Raw genomic sequence first — 16,226 nt, forward strand, 5'->3', positions numbered from 1 at the left:
TGTGTGTTTTTGTATGTGTGTTGCAGTGTGTAATAGCAAGATCATAATAAGTGTATGTGTGCTGCCTGGAATGTGAATTTTATGTGCAGAGGCTTGAATGTTTTTGATGGCTTGGTGTGTGTGTGTGTGTGTGTGTGAGAGAGAGAGAGCGAGAGAGCGAGCGAGAGCGAGCGAGAGCAACATCCACATCCACAGAGGAGGGCAGAAAAGCAGGTTAACATTAGGACAACTCTGGACTCCAGTGTGGAACATTTTTCTGATGTTAATCGATTAGTTTCAGCAGTTACCTCCTCCACCCTGCTTTAGAGTTATCTGTAGCCAGAGGTATTATCCAGTCCTGGCCTTTGCTCTGTGTGTGTGAGTAAGAAGGCATGTGTATGCTTTTGTGTGTGTTTGTCGTTTCCTCAAATGCTCATGCAGCAGTTACTGTATATATGTATATGATTGGCGCTGAGACTACCTACTGTTAATAAAGTTGGTCAACTATAGTATATAACTATGTGTGTGTTGGTGGGGCTGTAGAGTCTGTGTGTGCGTGTGTGTGTGTGTGTGTGTGTGTGTGTACACACATATGGGTTGTGTCCCCATGAGGAAAGCCTAATCCCTGTGTTTGCTATGAGGATCCACTACCCAGAGTGAAGTGCAGTGACCGCTGTAGGGTAGCGTTTGCCCCAGCAGCAAAGGATCATGGGACATGGGCCCAGGCCTTGGGCTAATGAGGTGTCAGAGGAACTGTTATCCAAACTTTGCAATCGGCTGTCCAAACACACACACACACACACACACACACAGGGGCTTCACATCACTCCACTCTCACCGACACAAAGCCAAGTCCTTTATATGACCCCAGACAAGATATACAATATTCTTTATCTCTCTCTCTCTCTCTATCTATATCTCTATCTCTATCTATCTATCTATCTATCTATCTATCTATCTATATCTCTATCTCTATATCTATCTATCTATCTATCTATCTATATCTCTATCTCTATCTATCTATCTATCTATCTATCTATCTATCTATCTATCTATATCTCTATCTCTATATCTATCTATCTATCTATCTATCTATATATCTATCTCTCTATCTCTCTATCTTTCTCTCTCTCTCCTTCCATCTGTCTGTCTTACACACAGAGTAAGTTGTGCCTATCTGTCTATTCAGATGAACGCTCATAAAGCTGGAACAGACGTTACCCCCTGAACCCAGAGTAGTTCAGACCGGCGCCAGCACTGGCACTCACACTCTTACATACACTCCAAGCTTACACACACACAGGTCTCCCACAAACATGCCGGTGTGCACACACACACACACACACAGGTCTCCCACAAACATGCCGGTGTGCGCACACACACACACACACACACACGTCCCCCACAAACATGCCGGTGTGCACGCACACACACACACACACACACACACACACACACACACACATAGACACAAACACCGAAATACTCAGACAGGCACATAGCTGTGTGTTTGTGGTCTTGCTCGGGCTTTAACAGTGCTTGTTTATTGAAAGCGTATGTGTGGGTCGTTTAGCCAGGCGACAGGGTGCCAAGCTGCTGAGACAGAAGAAGAGGAGAGACAGACAGACAGACCAAAAAAAAGAGAGAGAAAGTGATAGAGTGGGAAAGAGAGAGAGAGAGAGTCAGGGCCTCTTTATTGCATTGCTCTTGAGAAATGCCTTGTGACTGGACGTTGAGATCCAGAGGAGACAAATGATGTGCGCGCTTCTCGGCCCCCCCCACCCCCCTGCTCTCTCCCCCCGGGCCTTTCCTCACAAACTCCCTGGCCCCGTCTGCGTCCGACTCTCTCTCTCTCTCTCTCTCTCTCTCTCGCTCTCTCTCTCTCTCTCTCTCTCTCTCTCTCTCTCTCTCAAATTCAAATTCAAATTCAAATTCAAAATGCTTTATTGGCATGACAAATAAGACATTCGTGTTGCCAAAGCAGTCATACAAAGTATGGAGGGAACATGGAATAAGACACAGAAAAACTAAGTGGCTATGTGTCTTATTCCAAAAACGAAGTGTCTCTCTCTCTCTCCTCATATTCCCTCTCTCCATTCCTCCCTGTACTCCCAGACACCTTGTCTGTGCTGCAGTACTTCATTCAGAGCATGTCTCCAGTCTGTCTTAGCTCCTGAGAGAGAGAGACAGAGATAGAGAGAAAGATCGACATAAAGACATTGCAACCTCTCCTTCATTGGTACACTAATATAAACATTGTCTTTGCATGGAACAACATTGAAATTGAAAATCCCCCCACCAAAAGAGAAGACAGGAAGAGATGGTGTGTGTTTGTGTGTGTATGAGTGTGTGTGTGTGTGTGTGTGTGTGTGTGTCGTCTGGAGTCAGAGCACAGTGGTTCAGTCAAGTAGACGCTGTATTTACAGAACACTTACCAGCACCCTCAACCCAGAACAAACACATTCTCTCTCTCTCCATCTCTCTCTCTCTCTCTCTCCATCTCTTTCTCACTCCATCTCTCTCTCACTCCATCTCTCTCACGCCATCTCTCTCTCTCCATCTCTCTCACTCCATCTCTCTCTCTCTCTCCCTTCCTCTCTCAGACAAAGGGATGGATGGAAGGATGTTAGCTGGAGATGTATTCCTGATTGAGTCTCTTTTATGGTTTGTTCCGGTCTTTTCCATCCTTTTCCCCCAAAGCACTGTCGCTGTTTGCCCACAGGGCCACATTCCCCCTGCCTGAGTCATGTTAGCGTGACACATTGAGAATGTCTTCAAGCTCAGACTAGATGGTTTTTACCCCCGGAGGGGGTATTACGCCTTCTAGGGGCACATTCTCTTTTTCTACCCTCCTCTGTTCCTACCCTAGCTAAACTTATCGGCTCTCTTCAGCCACAAACTACTCCGCTCCCTTTTGCTTTCTCTTTCTGTTTATTTTTTTTAGAGATCGAATCTAATTAAATTTGAACTCAAATGATCCTTTATTGATATGCTCGTATATGAGCTCATTGTTAGAGTACACGTTTTACACAACGTAGAGTGAATGTAATTGATGGTGGTATTAATGAAAAAGAAAAATGAGGACTCAATGAGCTCAATGCAAATCAAACCAGCTAATAGGCTAACTGAAATAACATCATGACAATCTCTAGGTATAGTGAAGGGTATGTGATGATGTAGGGCTATTTTAATTCCAAAGGCAAGGGAACTTTATCAGGATGCATAGTATCCTGGATCCATGAAATAACTGGCCTTTAAAAATAAGAATCTGCCTGCCTCTATGGGAATGTAACATACTGTAGGGGTGCCAATACTTTTGAGGAGGACCATTTATTTATTTATGATACATTATTCATTCACAAAGAAAATTGGTGTAATAAGGCAAACAAATAAGGCCAATAACTCTGGAGGGTACTGTATATACTACACTTCACACACTTCTGGAGATTCTGTAGTAATGGAATCCTAATGTGTTGTTTTTGTGTGTGTGTGTGTGTGTGTGTGTGTGTGTGTGTGTGTGTGTGTGTGTGTGTGTGTGGAGAAGGGAGGGGGGCTGCATCCTGTGGCCTTCCTGTGGCGTGTGTGATGGTTACGAGTGGGTGTGACCCCTGGCCATTCCAGAGAAAGTCCTCTCTGCCGTGACCTCTGACTTCTCTCCACCACTCTCTGAGCCGCGTGTCACTGAACCTCCGGTGGCGCCGGCACTGAGAGAGTCTGCTGAGGAAGAGATAAAGAGAGAGAGAGAGAGAGAGAGAGAGAAAGAAAGAGAGAGAGAGAGAGAGGAGTGCAACAAGAGTGCAAAGAAACAATGAGTGATCGGATGGATCAGGAGGAGATATAGTGATGGAGAGATATGCGTGTATAGAAAGAGAGAGAGAGATAGAGATAGTGTTTGAGGATGAAAAGAGGAGAATGAGAGGAGAGATGGAGGAAGACAGGGGCCTCAGGAATAAGTGTGAAATGTTTGAGGGAGGGAAGGAGAGAAGATGAGCCAGGGTGAGCGGGCAGGGAGGGGGGGGGGGGGGGCAGTCACGATGTGTGTTTATAGAGCAGGCGGATGTTTGGACGGACGGCAGAGAGAGCGTGAGGGCCGGGGACTGTGCCGACGGCTCTGCTCAGTGTTAGCCACCACTTAATTAGCCTTCCAAAGCCCTCTAACACATCTGTTTATCACCCCCAGTTTAAACTCACACTTCTCCGCCCTCCCCCCCTCTTCTCTTCTCTTTTCTGTTTTCATTTCTCTGTCTATATGAGTGTCTCTCTCTCTCTCTGTCTCTTTCACACACACACACTCATACACATTCATTTTCTCTCTCTATCCCTCTCTCCTACTCTCTCTCCATATCTCTTCATCTTATTCAGCCACTCACTGTTCTTTGATCTCAGGTGTTAAGGTCATCCTTGTTCAGGTCGTCACGCATAATGGACAGACCCGGAAAGGGTCAGAACAGGATGACAGAAAAATTGGACAAACTTGTGTCTTTCTCCTCCTTGCCATCCTGTGTGTGTGTGTGTGTGTGTGTGTGTGTGTGTGTGTGTGTGTGTGTGTGTGTGTGTGTGTGTCTCCTCCTCGCACTCCTGTGTGTGTGTGTGTGTCTCCTCCTCGCACTCCTGTGTGTGTGTGTGTGTGTGTCTCCTCCTCGCACTCCTGTGTGTGTGTGTGTGTGTTTGTGTGTGTGTCTCCTTCTCGCCCTCTTGTCTGAGGTGTGTATGGTGGGCAGGCCTTTTGGCGCGTCTCTCAGATACTGCTGAGCTGGCTATATATCCAGCAGCTGTATTAATCCAGCGGTGTGTGTGTGTGTGTGTGTGTGTGTGTGTGTGTGTGTGTGTGTGTGCGTGTGTAAAAGGATGGACAGACTTACATAACCTGTTTACCCTGGGCCCACGTTGACCCACATTCTAAAAGTTTCCCCAAACAGCAGCAGCAGCTGCTGATGAGCCCAGATCGTAGAGCGCTGAATATTCAGCAGTGGGGGGTCTGATGAGGGGAGGGGAACCACTGAGCAGGAGGGAGGGGGAGACGGGGAACATGTTTATGTAACACACTGCGGCAAACTCTGAAAACAAGCGCTCCTTATGAAACAGGAGGAGTGCCCAGCCTTAGGGCTTTTTCCAAGTTTTTAATTTTTCTCCCTTCTAGAGAGCAGAAATGGAAATAACTCAGAAATAGTTTCATAAATATTTTAATACAAAGAACAAAAGAAGAACTCAGGAGATGAAAAATTAACTGACAAAATGTTGAGGACAGTTATAGACTTGACGGCTTTTCATGTCCAGATGCCAGCTCTCTCCCTCCTCTCTTCCTCTCTACTCGTCCTCTCCTCTAGCCTGTCTTTCCTTTTTTTCCCTCTCTTTCCCTCCCTCCCTCCTTCCCTCCCTCTCTCTCTCTCTTTCTCTCTCCCTCTCTCCCTCCCTCTCTCTCTCTCTCTCTTTCTCTCTCCCTCTCTCCCTCCCTCCTCTCTCTCGCCCTCCCTCTCTCTCTTTCTCTCTCTCTCTCTCTCTTTTAGTGTCATTCTTTCTTCCTTCCTGTTTCACCAGCCCAGCTCAGTTTTCACTTTTCACACTCTACCCTCTCACCTCTTCCTCTGACCCCACACACATTCCCTCCTTCTCTCTCTCTTTCTCTCTCCCTCTCTCTTTTTCCTCTCTTTCTCTCTGTCTCTGCTACTAGTGCTATACTAGTGGCCTGGCTTTTCTCTCCTTTCCTGTTCATTGGTCCTGGTCATCACAGGGGATGGACCGGGTCAGTCTTCCACTCACACAGAGCGATTACAGGAAGTGCAATGTGTGTGTGTGTGTGTGTGTGTGTGTGTGTGTGTGTGTTTGTTTGTGTGTGTGTGTGTGAGAGTGAGGGTGTCATTTATTCTGTTCCTCACTCCATCTCTCTTGCTTTCTGTTCGTCTCTGCACTTTCTCATTCTCACTCATCTTTAAAAAAAAAAAATCTCTTCATCTATGTCTTGCTATGAGCATTCTGCTTGTCTTTCTTTTTTTGTATCTCTGTTCTCTTGTTCCTCTCACCTGGTTTTGGTTTTGCACACTTGAGTCTTGCGGTCTCCATCCGTCTTGTGTGTGGCGTGTCTGATGGGTGTTGACTGCCTGCGAGGAGGAGGAGGAGGAGGAGGAGGAGGAGGGGGGGGGGGCAGTCGTCAGGGGCTTCAGAGCTCAGGGATTGGAAATGGGCTGGCTGCGAGTGGAGCTGTATCCTCTGCATGTGTGGGGTTATGTGGAGAAACACACACACACACACACACACACACACACACACACACACACACACACACACACACACACACACTCACAGATATCTAGTGCACACCAAAATCTACTTCAGCTGGGCACCAGATGAGAGCAAGAGTGAAGTAAGTGTTTGTCTGTGTGTGTGTGTGTGTGTGTGCACACATGTGTGTTTGATGTGTGTGTGTGTGTCTCAAGATGGTGTGGGATCTATTAATAACAATCATAACTCAGAAACTCACTCATTCTCCACCAGTTCTCTGACTTTGAATCAGTGTTTATGTTCTGCTGATTTCTGCCCGTTTACGTAAGGCTAGTGGCCCTACACACACACGCACATGCACACACACACTTTCACACACACACTTTCACACACACACACACACACACACACACACACACACACACACACACACACACACACACACACATCCTGTCTCCGCTTTGAAAAATACTGTGGATTGTACATTAAACGCTTGCTTTAAGAGGTCCATGAATCTGAGAGATGTTTGCACATTGAAGAAGCTTTTTAAACTGCTTAAATGAGCCACTGCTACTTATGAACTTCCCTCTCGTATGAGCTACTGAGACTCCGACCAATGGCCGTGCCCTCAGGTGGCTTCAACACTTCTGTATATGTTATATCACAATACATTATGAACGATTTTGATCCAGTAAATGTATTGCCATAGGATTACAGTATATTGTGCTCCTGACAAAAGACTTCATCAGGCTTAGGTAGTGCCTATAGTCCACGTGTAGGGTGGTAGCAAAATAATGTGTCGAAACACACACACACACACACACACACACACACACACACACACACACACACACACACGGCAAGCATATGCAGACAAAATTCTAGAAGGAACAGGACGTTTCGGTCTTCCCACTCCTATAGCCTTTGGTCAGTCTTTGGACATTCCTGCATCACACTGGCTTGACTCTCAGACCTCTGGATCTAGGATTACCCACAATCCAACTGTGAAATGAAGAGCCAGCGCCTTTCCAGGAGCCCAGGGGGTGACGGTGGGGCGTTGGCCCTGGGACCCTCAGTGCTGATGGGTAGGAAGGGAGAGGATTGAGTAGGAAGGTGTGGTGGGGGGGGGGGGGGTTCAGGGGTGAGGCTGAAGGTCGCTGAGTGATCTGACCCCGCGGTGACCTTTCCTCCAAACTCCCCTCAGGAGGCCCTCCTCTGTAGCTCCAGAGGGACATGGAGGACTGAGAGAAAACTGGTCCGGGGTTTTCCCCTCCTTCTTCTCCTACGCTTGCTCCTTTCAAGAGGCCTCTGGGCAGCCTCTGGCCTTCTTTACTGAACAACTAATGAGACTCTGAGTTTCACTCAGGCAGGGCTTGAGCCAGCACCATAAAGGCCCCCAGCCAGCCTTCGCCTGCCAGAAGAGATGGGGGCACTGAACCCCACCCCCAACCACCCGCCCCCACCCCAAAGGCCTATGCTGGTGTGTCCTTTCTAAGAAACTATGTGATGACCCCACCACCACCAGCACTAAAAAAATAGATAATAAAAAGGCTCAAGAACTAGGTTACCCACAGCTTATATGATCAGTTTCAGATGGTGAGATTTTTTGGGGTCATTTGCGTCTCTATGACGCGCGTTCAGAAATATATTTACAATTGATTTAACCGTGTTTGCTCTGCTGCGCCAGATCTCCACTCTGTTTCAGTGCGGGGCGGCTTAAGACTATGTGCGTGCTGAGCTATTTACGTCGGTCTGAACACTCTGGGCCTTCGTGAAGTGGCATACTGGACTGACCGACTGCACTCAGACAGGCCGCTGAAGGCTGACAGCTGCTGCTTTGAGACGCACGCTCTTAAAGCAACACCAAAGAGTTTTTTTGTACCTTAAAATAATGTTTCCAAAATTGTTTCAGTGGTTCATCAACTTGTAACAGGGTGAACGGCACTTCTGCATTCACTTCGCGGCCCTCTATAGGCTATAACCGCACTATGCAAATTAGCCAGATCGGGTAGCGGATCTGTAGCTTGATGGAATGAGACATAAGGAACCTGGCTTCCCGCGGGGTCTTAAAAAGTCTCAAATTCTGAACTTAGAACCTTAGGCCTTAAAACGTCTTAAAAACGGCCAGATTTTCATCCGAGGTCTTAAGTTTAATTTAGCCAGGTCTAAAAAATATTTTACCATCGTTCATTTCCAGAAACGCCGGCAGCAAGTTATTACAAGGTACAAAAAAAATATTGAGTCGTAGCCTACAAAGCGGAGCTTTAGCAAACCAGCAGAACGCTGACCTCAGAACGTTGCTTTGGTTTGGTGTGTTGTAGGCTAGTTCTTTCAGGGGGACATTGGTGTTGGTACATATGCGCTAATAAATACAAATCCTGTGATAAATGCAATACCTGCCTGCGAAATACGTCTGCGTTTCCTGTGTTTGTTAAAGTTCGGCTATGTGTGGAAAATGGGAAAGTGTACTTTCAACGAGACATGGCTAGATCACAGCGTTTTCCGCTGTTGGTTACAAGTGGTAGGCTACCCAGCTCCAGGTACGAGGCTTGTTGCAAACTTTGCAAAAAAAATATTCAATTAGGGACTTTGGATGTGAAGGCGTCAGAGCAGAGAAACATAAGCTAGCCGCAAAATGCAAACTGTTAAAATCAGCACCGCCGCTAATATCATTCAAAAGCTCTGGTTCCGCTCTTTCGGGGGCAGCCGTGGCCCACCGGTTAGCACTCTGGACTTGTAACCGGAGGGTTGCGGGTTCGAGCCCCGACCAGTGGGCCGCAGCTGAAGTGCCCTTCGTGCCATTGTAGCAGGCAGCTCAGTGCGCCGGGATTAGTGTGTGCTTCACCTCACTGTGTGTTCACTGTGTGCTGTTTGGGTTTCACTAATTTACGATTGGGTTAAATGCAGACACCAAATTTCCCTCACGGGATCAAAAAAGTATATATACTTATACTTATATACTTATACTTTCACGTGACATCTGTGTGATTTGTGTGAGATAAATAGGTCTACTCCATCATGAGCAATTCAACATAGAATAATGGACGTGAATTTGGACATATATTATTAGGCTAGGCTACTATATATTTTAGGGGGGCTTTTGATCATCTTAGGCCCAAAATGCTGTAAGCCTAACGTTGTCCCGGACAACGCTCATACACATAGCCTACCCACTCCCGCACACATTCTCATGCATACACACACACACACACACAGGTGCAGAGAGATGCAGGTCTACCCAAAATACACTTTTACATCCAGTTTCAACACCAGTCTCATTTTTGACTTCCTTTACAAGATGAAATCTAGATTCTATTTGAGGGCAAGTTTGTTTTAGCCTATTTTCATTTTGGGCTTAAGGTTTAGGGCATTTGGCACGGGACACAGATGTTTTTCCTTGTACTACAGTACAAGTGAGCAATGTCAAAAGCAGTTGGGTTGTAGACGTTGGGTGTGGAAGGTTACTTGTGTGTATTAAATTAATGTTTTTTGAATGACTTTTTTCAGAATTTTTTTGATCTGAATATTTTTTTGGTAATGTGTCGTGTAGGTCTTCTCAATCTTTATGGTCTAAAATGTCTTTAAAAAAGGTCTTAAATTTGACTTACTGAAACATGCAAGAACCCTGAGAAACTACAAATTTGACTTGCTTCTGAGGTCGCAATACATCATACTTTCATGAAATCATGCAACATACTCTACCTTGTCTGTGGACATCGTTATTTCCAAAGCTGGTGCTGGATAAACAACAAGCGTGCGAGCGGCAGAGAAAAAGTGCTTTGGAGTTGTTTTAACTCGGCAAGTAAAATTGCTGATGTTAATTCTGTTTGTTTTTTTCCCCTACCTTTCTCTTTCCTCCCTTTGTATTCTTTCTTTCTTTCTTTCTATCTCGTTCCAACTCTCTCTCTCTCTCTGTCTATTATTCTCTTTCTATCGCTCTCTCCCTCTCTCTTCTTTCACAGTGGACACTCGCGCTCTGCGAGAGCTGGGTCGTGCGCTGGTGCTCTTCCGCCGGACTGTCATGCCGTACGCCGCCTACACCCGCAAGTGCAAGGGCTCCGGCGACGAGCCCGAGGTGGAGCAGTACGCCCAGCTGGTGGGCCAGCCCTGCGCCGAGAGGATTCTGCTCTACCGGGCCTGAACTGGGCCCAGGACTACCCTCTCTCACACACACACACACACCTTCCCCTTAGTCACGCTTACGGTAACAGGTGTCACATCTCCTCAGCCACCCCCCCCTCCAACACACACACACACACACACACACACACACAAACACTCACACACACCTTGTTTGACTGTGCGTCTCCGTCACCGCCCATGATCTCCTCTCATGCTCAACACATTGACCGCTGCTGTGTTTCTCCAAAGACTTCCTCAGTGTCCTCCTCTAATCAGCCCATCCAACCTTGGCTCTGACCTCCTGCATGTACCCCCTTTGCACTCCTCCACTTCCTGAGCCGCTGCAGCTCTGCAGCCGAGATCTGGTAGACAGCTGGCCCTGATTTGGCCAAGATCTGGCCCTGAGGGGATCAGAAACTCTGACATCTGACTCTGTTATCTCTACCGGTCATTATCTCCATCAGGGTCAAGTAGCCAATCTTGCCAGCCTCCCTGCATGCCATGTTGGGGCCTCCTCTACCTACCACCCCCCCAAATGGCCTCCCCAGTCCTCCCTAAAGCCTTGGACCTCCTCACCTGTCTTCACACTCTCTCATTGACCTGGGTCACCCTGGCCCCTGCAAAAAAACCCAAAAAAACACTCTCAACAGACCATAATACAACTCTGTACAGTGGTTCCTATCACTGATGTTTCTGGCAACATCATTAAAACTCACCCAAGAGCCTGGTGTGTGGCGGGGCTTGCTACTTGCTTGTTAGTGTGAAGAGGTGCTCAGGTGTGGAGTCGACATTCACAGTTCTAGGTTCCGCCGCAAGCTGGGTTATTCCCTGGGCTGGTTGTGTCAGCGTTACTCTGTTTCTGTGTCTAAATAGTCTTACTTTTTGTATCTGTCTGTCTGTCTGTGACATTTTACATGTGCATGTCTGTCTGTCTGTCTGTCTGTCATTTTACATGTGCATGTCTGTTTGTTTGTGTCATTGTACATGTGCATGTCTGTGTCTCTACCAGTGTTACTGTCTCTCAGTCTTAACCAGTCTTTCTGTGTGTCTACCTGCCTGTTTCATCTGTCTGTCTGTCTGTTTTTCTGTCTGCCTGCCTGCCTGCCTGCCTGTCTTTCTGACGTTCCCTGTGCGTGCATGTCAGTATGTGTCTCTGTCCTCTCTGTAGACGGCTCACTCGTATCCTCACCGCTGTGTAGCCCAATGCAATAACCACTCTATTAGCGTGTGTGTTGATCTCGCTTAGCAATGCCAGAGACTGTCCCATCGCTCACTAAACTTCTGCACAATGTTATTGTTCCATCCCTTTCTCCTCCAACTCCTCCTCCTCCTCCTCCTCCTCCTCCTCCTGCTCCTGCTTCTACTCTGTCTTTCTGTGATCACAATCCAGCTGAACCTCAGAGCTCTGAAAAGTCCTGGTATTATTCATGTGCTTCTCAGGCATATGATCCCCAGACCAGACCACACACACACACACGCACACAGACACACACACACACACACACACACACACACACACACACACAGACACACACACATGCACACAGACACACACACACACACAGACACACACACACAGACACATTCATCTACACACATTTCAGATTAGATCCATACTGGGAGCAAGTGCCTCCAAGATGCTTCTCTGTTTGTGTGTGTGTGTACACAGTAGTACTGGCATGAGCTTGGCTGTCACCGTTGTCCCCCTTTTTGGCAAGACTGACAATGGACTAGTCAGTGAACTATCAGCTGTGGGTCAGCCTCACCTGATCCAGGGTCAGACACGGGTCATTAAGGGGTTGATGGTGAAGAGTCACTGAGAGCATAGCCCACCCACCCTTCCCCGGCACCAGGGCTCCTGTGGTCTGGAACGCACTGCCTCAGTAGGCCACGGAATAAACTATGGAGTGTGTGAGGTTGTGTTTTTTTACATGTATCTGATGGCTGAGACAGCACAGGCCTCATTGATCCCATAATTAAGATAATAGAACCAAACTCAGCATAGGAAATACAGCACTGATATGACTGCAGCTAGACTGGAGACTGGAGCACTTTGCTTTGGTAGCATTAATATGGAGATGTGCTGTCCATGAGTAGATAACAGACCCTGCATTACAGATCACATCATAGCTGCTTCAGTCAATAATATTCTCAGTTGTATGCTCAGTAGTATTGCTCAGCTGTTACTTTTAACAGAATTACAGATTCCGGTTGATTAACGGTCTACACGAGGTAGGTGTTAAGTCCTACAAGCACTAAAGCGAATGGGATTAAATGTCAGCTAAACTCGCTGAACGTTGAATAAACAGCGCACACATATCACTACAATGACCATAATATTATGTAAGCACAGAAGCTCCATGCTCCCATGACTGTCATTTAGTTCAGACACTCTCCTCCATGCTGTAGGCTGCTCCAGGTAGCAGGGCACTCTGCACTAGATCCAGCATGGCCCTGGCGCTGGGATTGGGTTGGGTCAGGATGGAGCAGGATCTGTACCTTATGGGTCAGTGTCTGGTTACTCACTTACCATTGCTATCCCCCCACCACACACACACACACACCCTCATGTCCAGGTCTATACATATCAGAGGCCACTCCACCCCCACAGCCTGCCTGTCAGCCAGTGGCCAGCCTAGCAGGGAGATGGCTGCATGTGGAGGCAAGGTCCCATCCAGCCCCATTGTCTGCTCGACGCAGCTGTGGTGAGAACAGCTAAATTATAACACACCCCAACAAACTGGCTTTTCTGTGGAACAGTGAAACAAAACTCGGCTTTGTCCTCTGATTACTTTTATTTTTTGTTTTCTTTTGTTTTGTTTGAGTTGGATTTATTATTTCTCTCTCTCTCTCTCTCTCTCTTTCTCTGTAACACATTTATAGCTTAAGTGCATCTGTTTTAATATTATTACAATAATTATTATTTTGTTGCAAAAACAAATAAAAAATATTTAAAAAATGTGAGTGTCACTCGTGATGTGTAGCCTGCAGAGTACGCGTGCAAAATGGTAACTAGAAGCAGCTTGGATCTGTGTAAATGAGGACCAGACGACGCTGTGGAGGTGAGTTTCTCTTTCTCTCTCTCTCTCTCTCTCTCTCTCTTTCTTCTATGCTAGCTGAGCATGATGAACACTTAGAGCCTGCATGCACTCGGTCTCTCTTTCTCTCTCTCACTCTCACTCTCTCACACACACACACACACACACACACATCCCAGTGGCAGACTAACACTCCGCCTATAATGTGGTGGGAGTGGCCTACTGACAGGTGGTGTAAGTCATGTTGGGTGGAGAGTTTGAGAGCAGCCTCTGGCTTTGATAACCCAGCTGTGTGTATGTGTGTGGAGGTGACTGAGCTCCAGGTTGAACGCAGAGGCCTGGTGAGGTTCCATTCTTTTAGCTCAGGTGGAAGCCTGCAGCCTCTGAGGTGAAACTACGGGTGACCAGGAGGCTCATTGTGTGTGTGAGCCCTAGACTGGACTCTCTGACAGGCTTGGGGACCGTGCAGCTGCCTGGGAGTTTTGACTCAGCCAATAACAAACTGTCCAGTAGCGCTAGCAATACACAAAGAAAATGTCTTTTCTCTCTCTCCAAGAAAGAACCTCTGATCATCCCGTTCCATTCCCTCAACACACACACAGAGACAGACTCTGATGGTCCGTGAGCAAAGGCAGGAGTTTGCGTCACCAGTGACAAGGTAATTTCACCACAGCGTGAGACAGGATCAGAAATGAAAGAATGCTGGCCCAAGGTCCACTCTCCCCCCCCCATTCACCACGCTGCGCTCCCTCTCCTCCCTCCGTTGCCCCATCCACGCTCCTGGGGCCTGCCATGCTGCGTTAGTCTCAGAGTCTCCATTTACGCACACACACACACACACACACACACACACACACACACACACACACACACACACACACACACAGCAGTGGCAACAGCCTATGAGTCACACAAGCTTCCACAATTACAATCCTTCTGCCTGCTTTCCACCCTTAAGCCTTCCACCTCACTTCAGTGTGCCTAGGGATGGTCTCATTTTCAAACATGAAAACAAAAACAAAAACCATAAACAGACTTCTGAGAAGTAACTTGAAATGCCGTGAAAAGTTGGTGGAAGATTGGCATTGCGCCTCTCCAATTCCCTTGTTCACGAACGGCAGAGTGGAAGCAGCTCTGGCCTATGTCTTCTGAGGCACAGAGAGACAGAGGGGGGACTCATGAATCAAGTAAATAAATGGTAGTGGATTAGTATGTGGGTCGTGTTGCCATTGGAACACACTGCCACTGCCTTGTGAAGAACTGGCTTCGGCTTGAGTGATGTGTCTGTACAGACGTCGGTTCATTTGGGCCTACACCCACCAAACAAAGACAGAGTAGCCTACTTATGCATGTTCTCCCTCTCTCTGTCTCTTTCTCTCTTTTTCTTTCTCTCTGTCTCTGTCTCACTCTCTCTTGTGAGTTGAAAGCCGTATACTTGGAGGCTTTGCACCAAGTCAGCAGGGGTGTATTTTTTAAGCTACTCTTGTTTAATAAGGTGTCCGTTTTCAAATAATGTAGCTCTCAATACAGCATTCAACTCAAGGGCGTTGTCTGCTGTGTCACCCTGTGCTAACAATTAAAAATCCATTAAACAAGTAGCTGACATATATTTTACATAATCCATGAGGAGCAATTGAAGAAATCATTTGTAAAAATAACTATGCTGATCATCAGCCAATCAGTTACATAGTTTTATTATTCAATGGTTTCTTTGGCTGTTAAATGAGAACAACTAGAAGTGAACTGGACTTTGTATGCCAAAAAACACAATTTGGACACATCACCAAATGCTGTTCAGTTTAATTGTTTGGACTGAGCTTCTAATCTATCATTGGTCTCTTTGGAGTAAGCTTTCACAGTGGAATATGATGTGTTGGCTGTACCAGACCCAATCTGCGGTGTCAGCTATTGTTCTGAGAACTGCAGCCCTACCAGACCAAAACAGCAAATGCCAGAAGCACTGACTCCAGTGGCTGATGTGTTCATATGTGCAAGGCGGCATTTCAACCCTGATTTATTCACGCACTCTGGACATAGCTTGTTCGCGCCAGTAAACTTCACACCGTTTAAAAGATGGACAAAATGAATACTGTACATACTGTATCTGTATGTTTTTAATGTTGAGCATAAATTAGCCTTAAATGAGACTCAATTTGCACATTTCTTGAGCCAATTCAGACAAATAATTGCTCTAAACTATTTTTTCATCCCATCCAAATACCCACCTGGAACACTTATATGCTGTTTGCGCAACATGGCGTGTGTGTGTGTGTGTGTGAGAGAGAGAGGAGTGGTATGACTCCCCACGTCTCATTCCTCTGGTTTTACAACCGTGTTTCCATGTGGATGTGCAGAAGCTGTGTGTGTGTGTGTGTGTGTGTGTGTGTGTGTGTGTGTGTGTGTGTGTGTGTGTGTGTGTGTGTGTTCTCAAAGGAAGAAGGATGGAGAGAGGCCGTGGAAATGAGACGAAACAGAGCAGAGGCAGGACCTCTGAAAAAGACTATCGTCCATACAGTGTGGTCCAGTAGAGGACAGAACTCCTGAGGCAGTGAAAGAGGTACCGCAAATGCACTGACAGGCCCCTACAGACAGTCCCAGTAGGAAGGGATGCTGTGTGATACAGAGGAGGAGAGATATATGAATGTTGGATAGATAGATAGATAGATAGATAGATAGATAGATACTTTATTGATCCCCAAGGGGAAATTCAAGACACACATACTGTACCAATACTGTTTAATATCATGCCTCACTTGCAGGAGCTCTTGTTCAGGCACTGGCAGCTGCTCATTATTATCTATGCTGATGCTTGATTTAAAAAAACAAATGTTTATGTTAGTCTTGCTTATTAATGTTATGCAGTTCTGG

At 46.6% G+C, this 16,226-nt stretch overlaps 1 protein-coding gene across 5 annotated transcripts in view; it reads left to right on the forward strand.

Moving 5' to 3' along the window:
• Positions 1-15,732, forward strand: part of LOC121685229 (arginyl-tRNA--protein transferase 1) — a 102,582-nt gene extending 86,850 nt beyond the window's left edge. For 2 of the 5 annotated variants that reach the window (XM_042065636.1, XM_042065635.1), the window contains exon 12: positions 10,161-13,255. In XM_042065636.1, coding sequence (XP_041921570.1) covers positions 10,161-10,339 — 179 coding nt within the window. In that variant the 3' untranslated portion in view covers positions 10,340-13,255. Of the gene's footprint in view, positions 1-10,160; positions 13,257-15,715 lie in introns of those variants that run through there. The other 3 variants (XR_006023299.1, XM_042065637.1, XM_042065634.1) reach the window with 3 other exon arrangements.
• The last annotated feature ends 494 nt before the right edge of the window (positions 15,733-16,226 follow it).

This window comes from Alosa sapidissima, chromosome 16 (genome assembly GCF_018492685.1).
Source record: "Alosa sapidissima isolate fAloSap1 chromosome 16, fAloSap1.pri, whole genome shotgun sequence".
NCBI lineage: Eukaryota > Metazoa > Chordata > Actinopteri > Clupeiformes > Clupeidae > Alosa > Alosa sapidissima.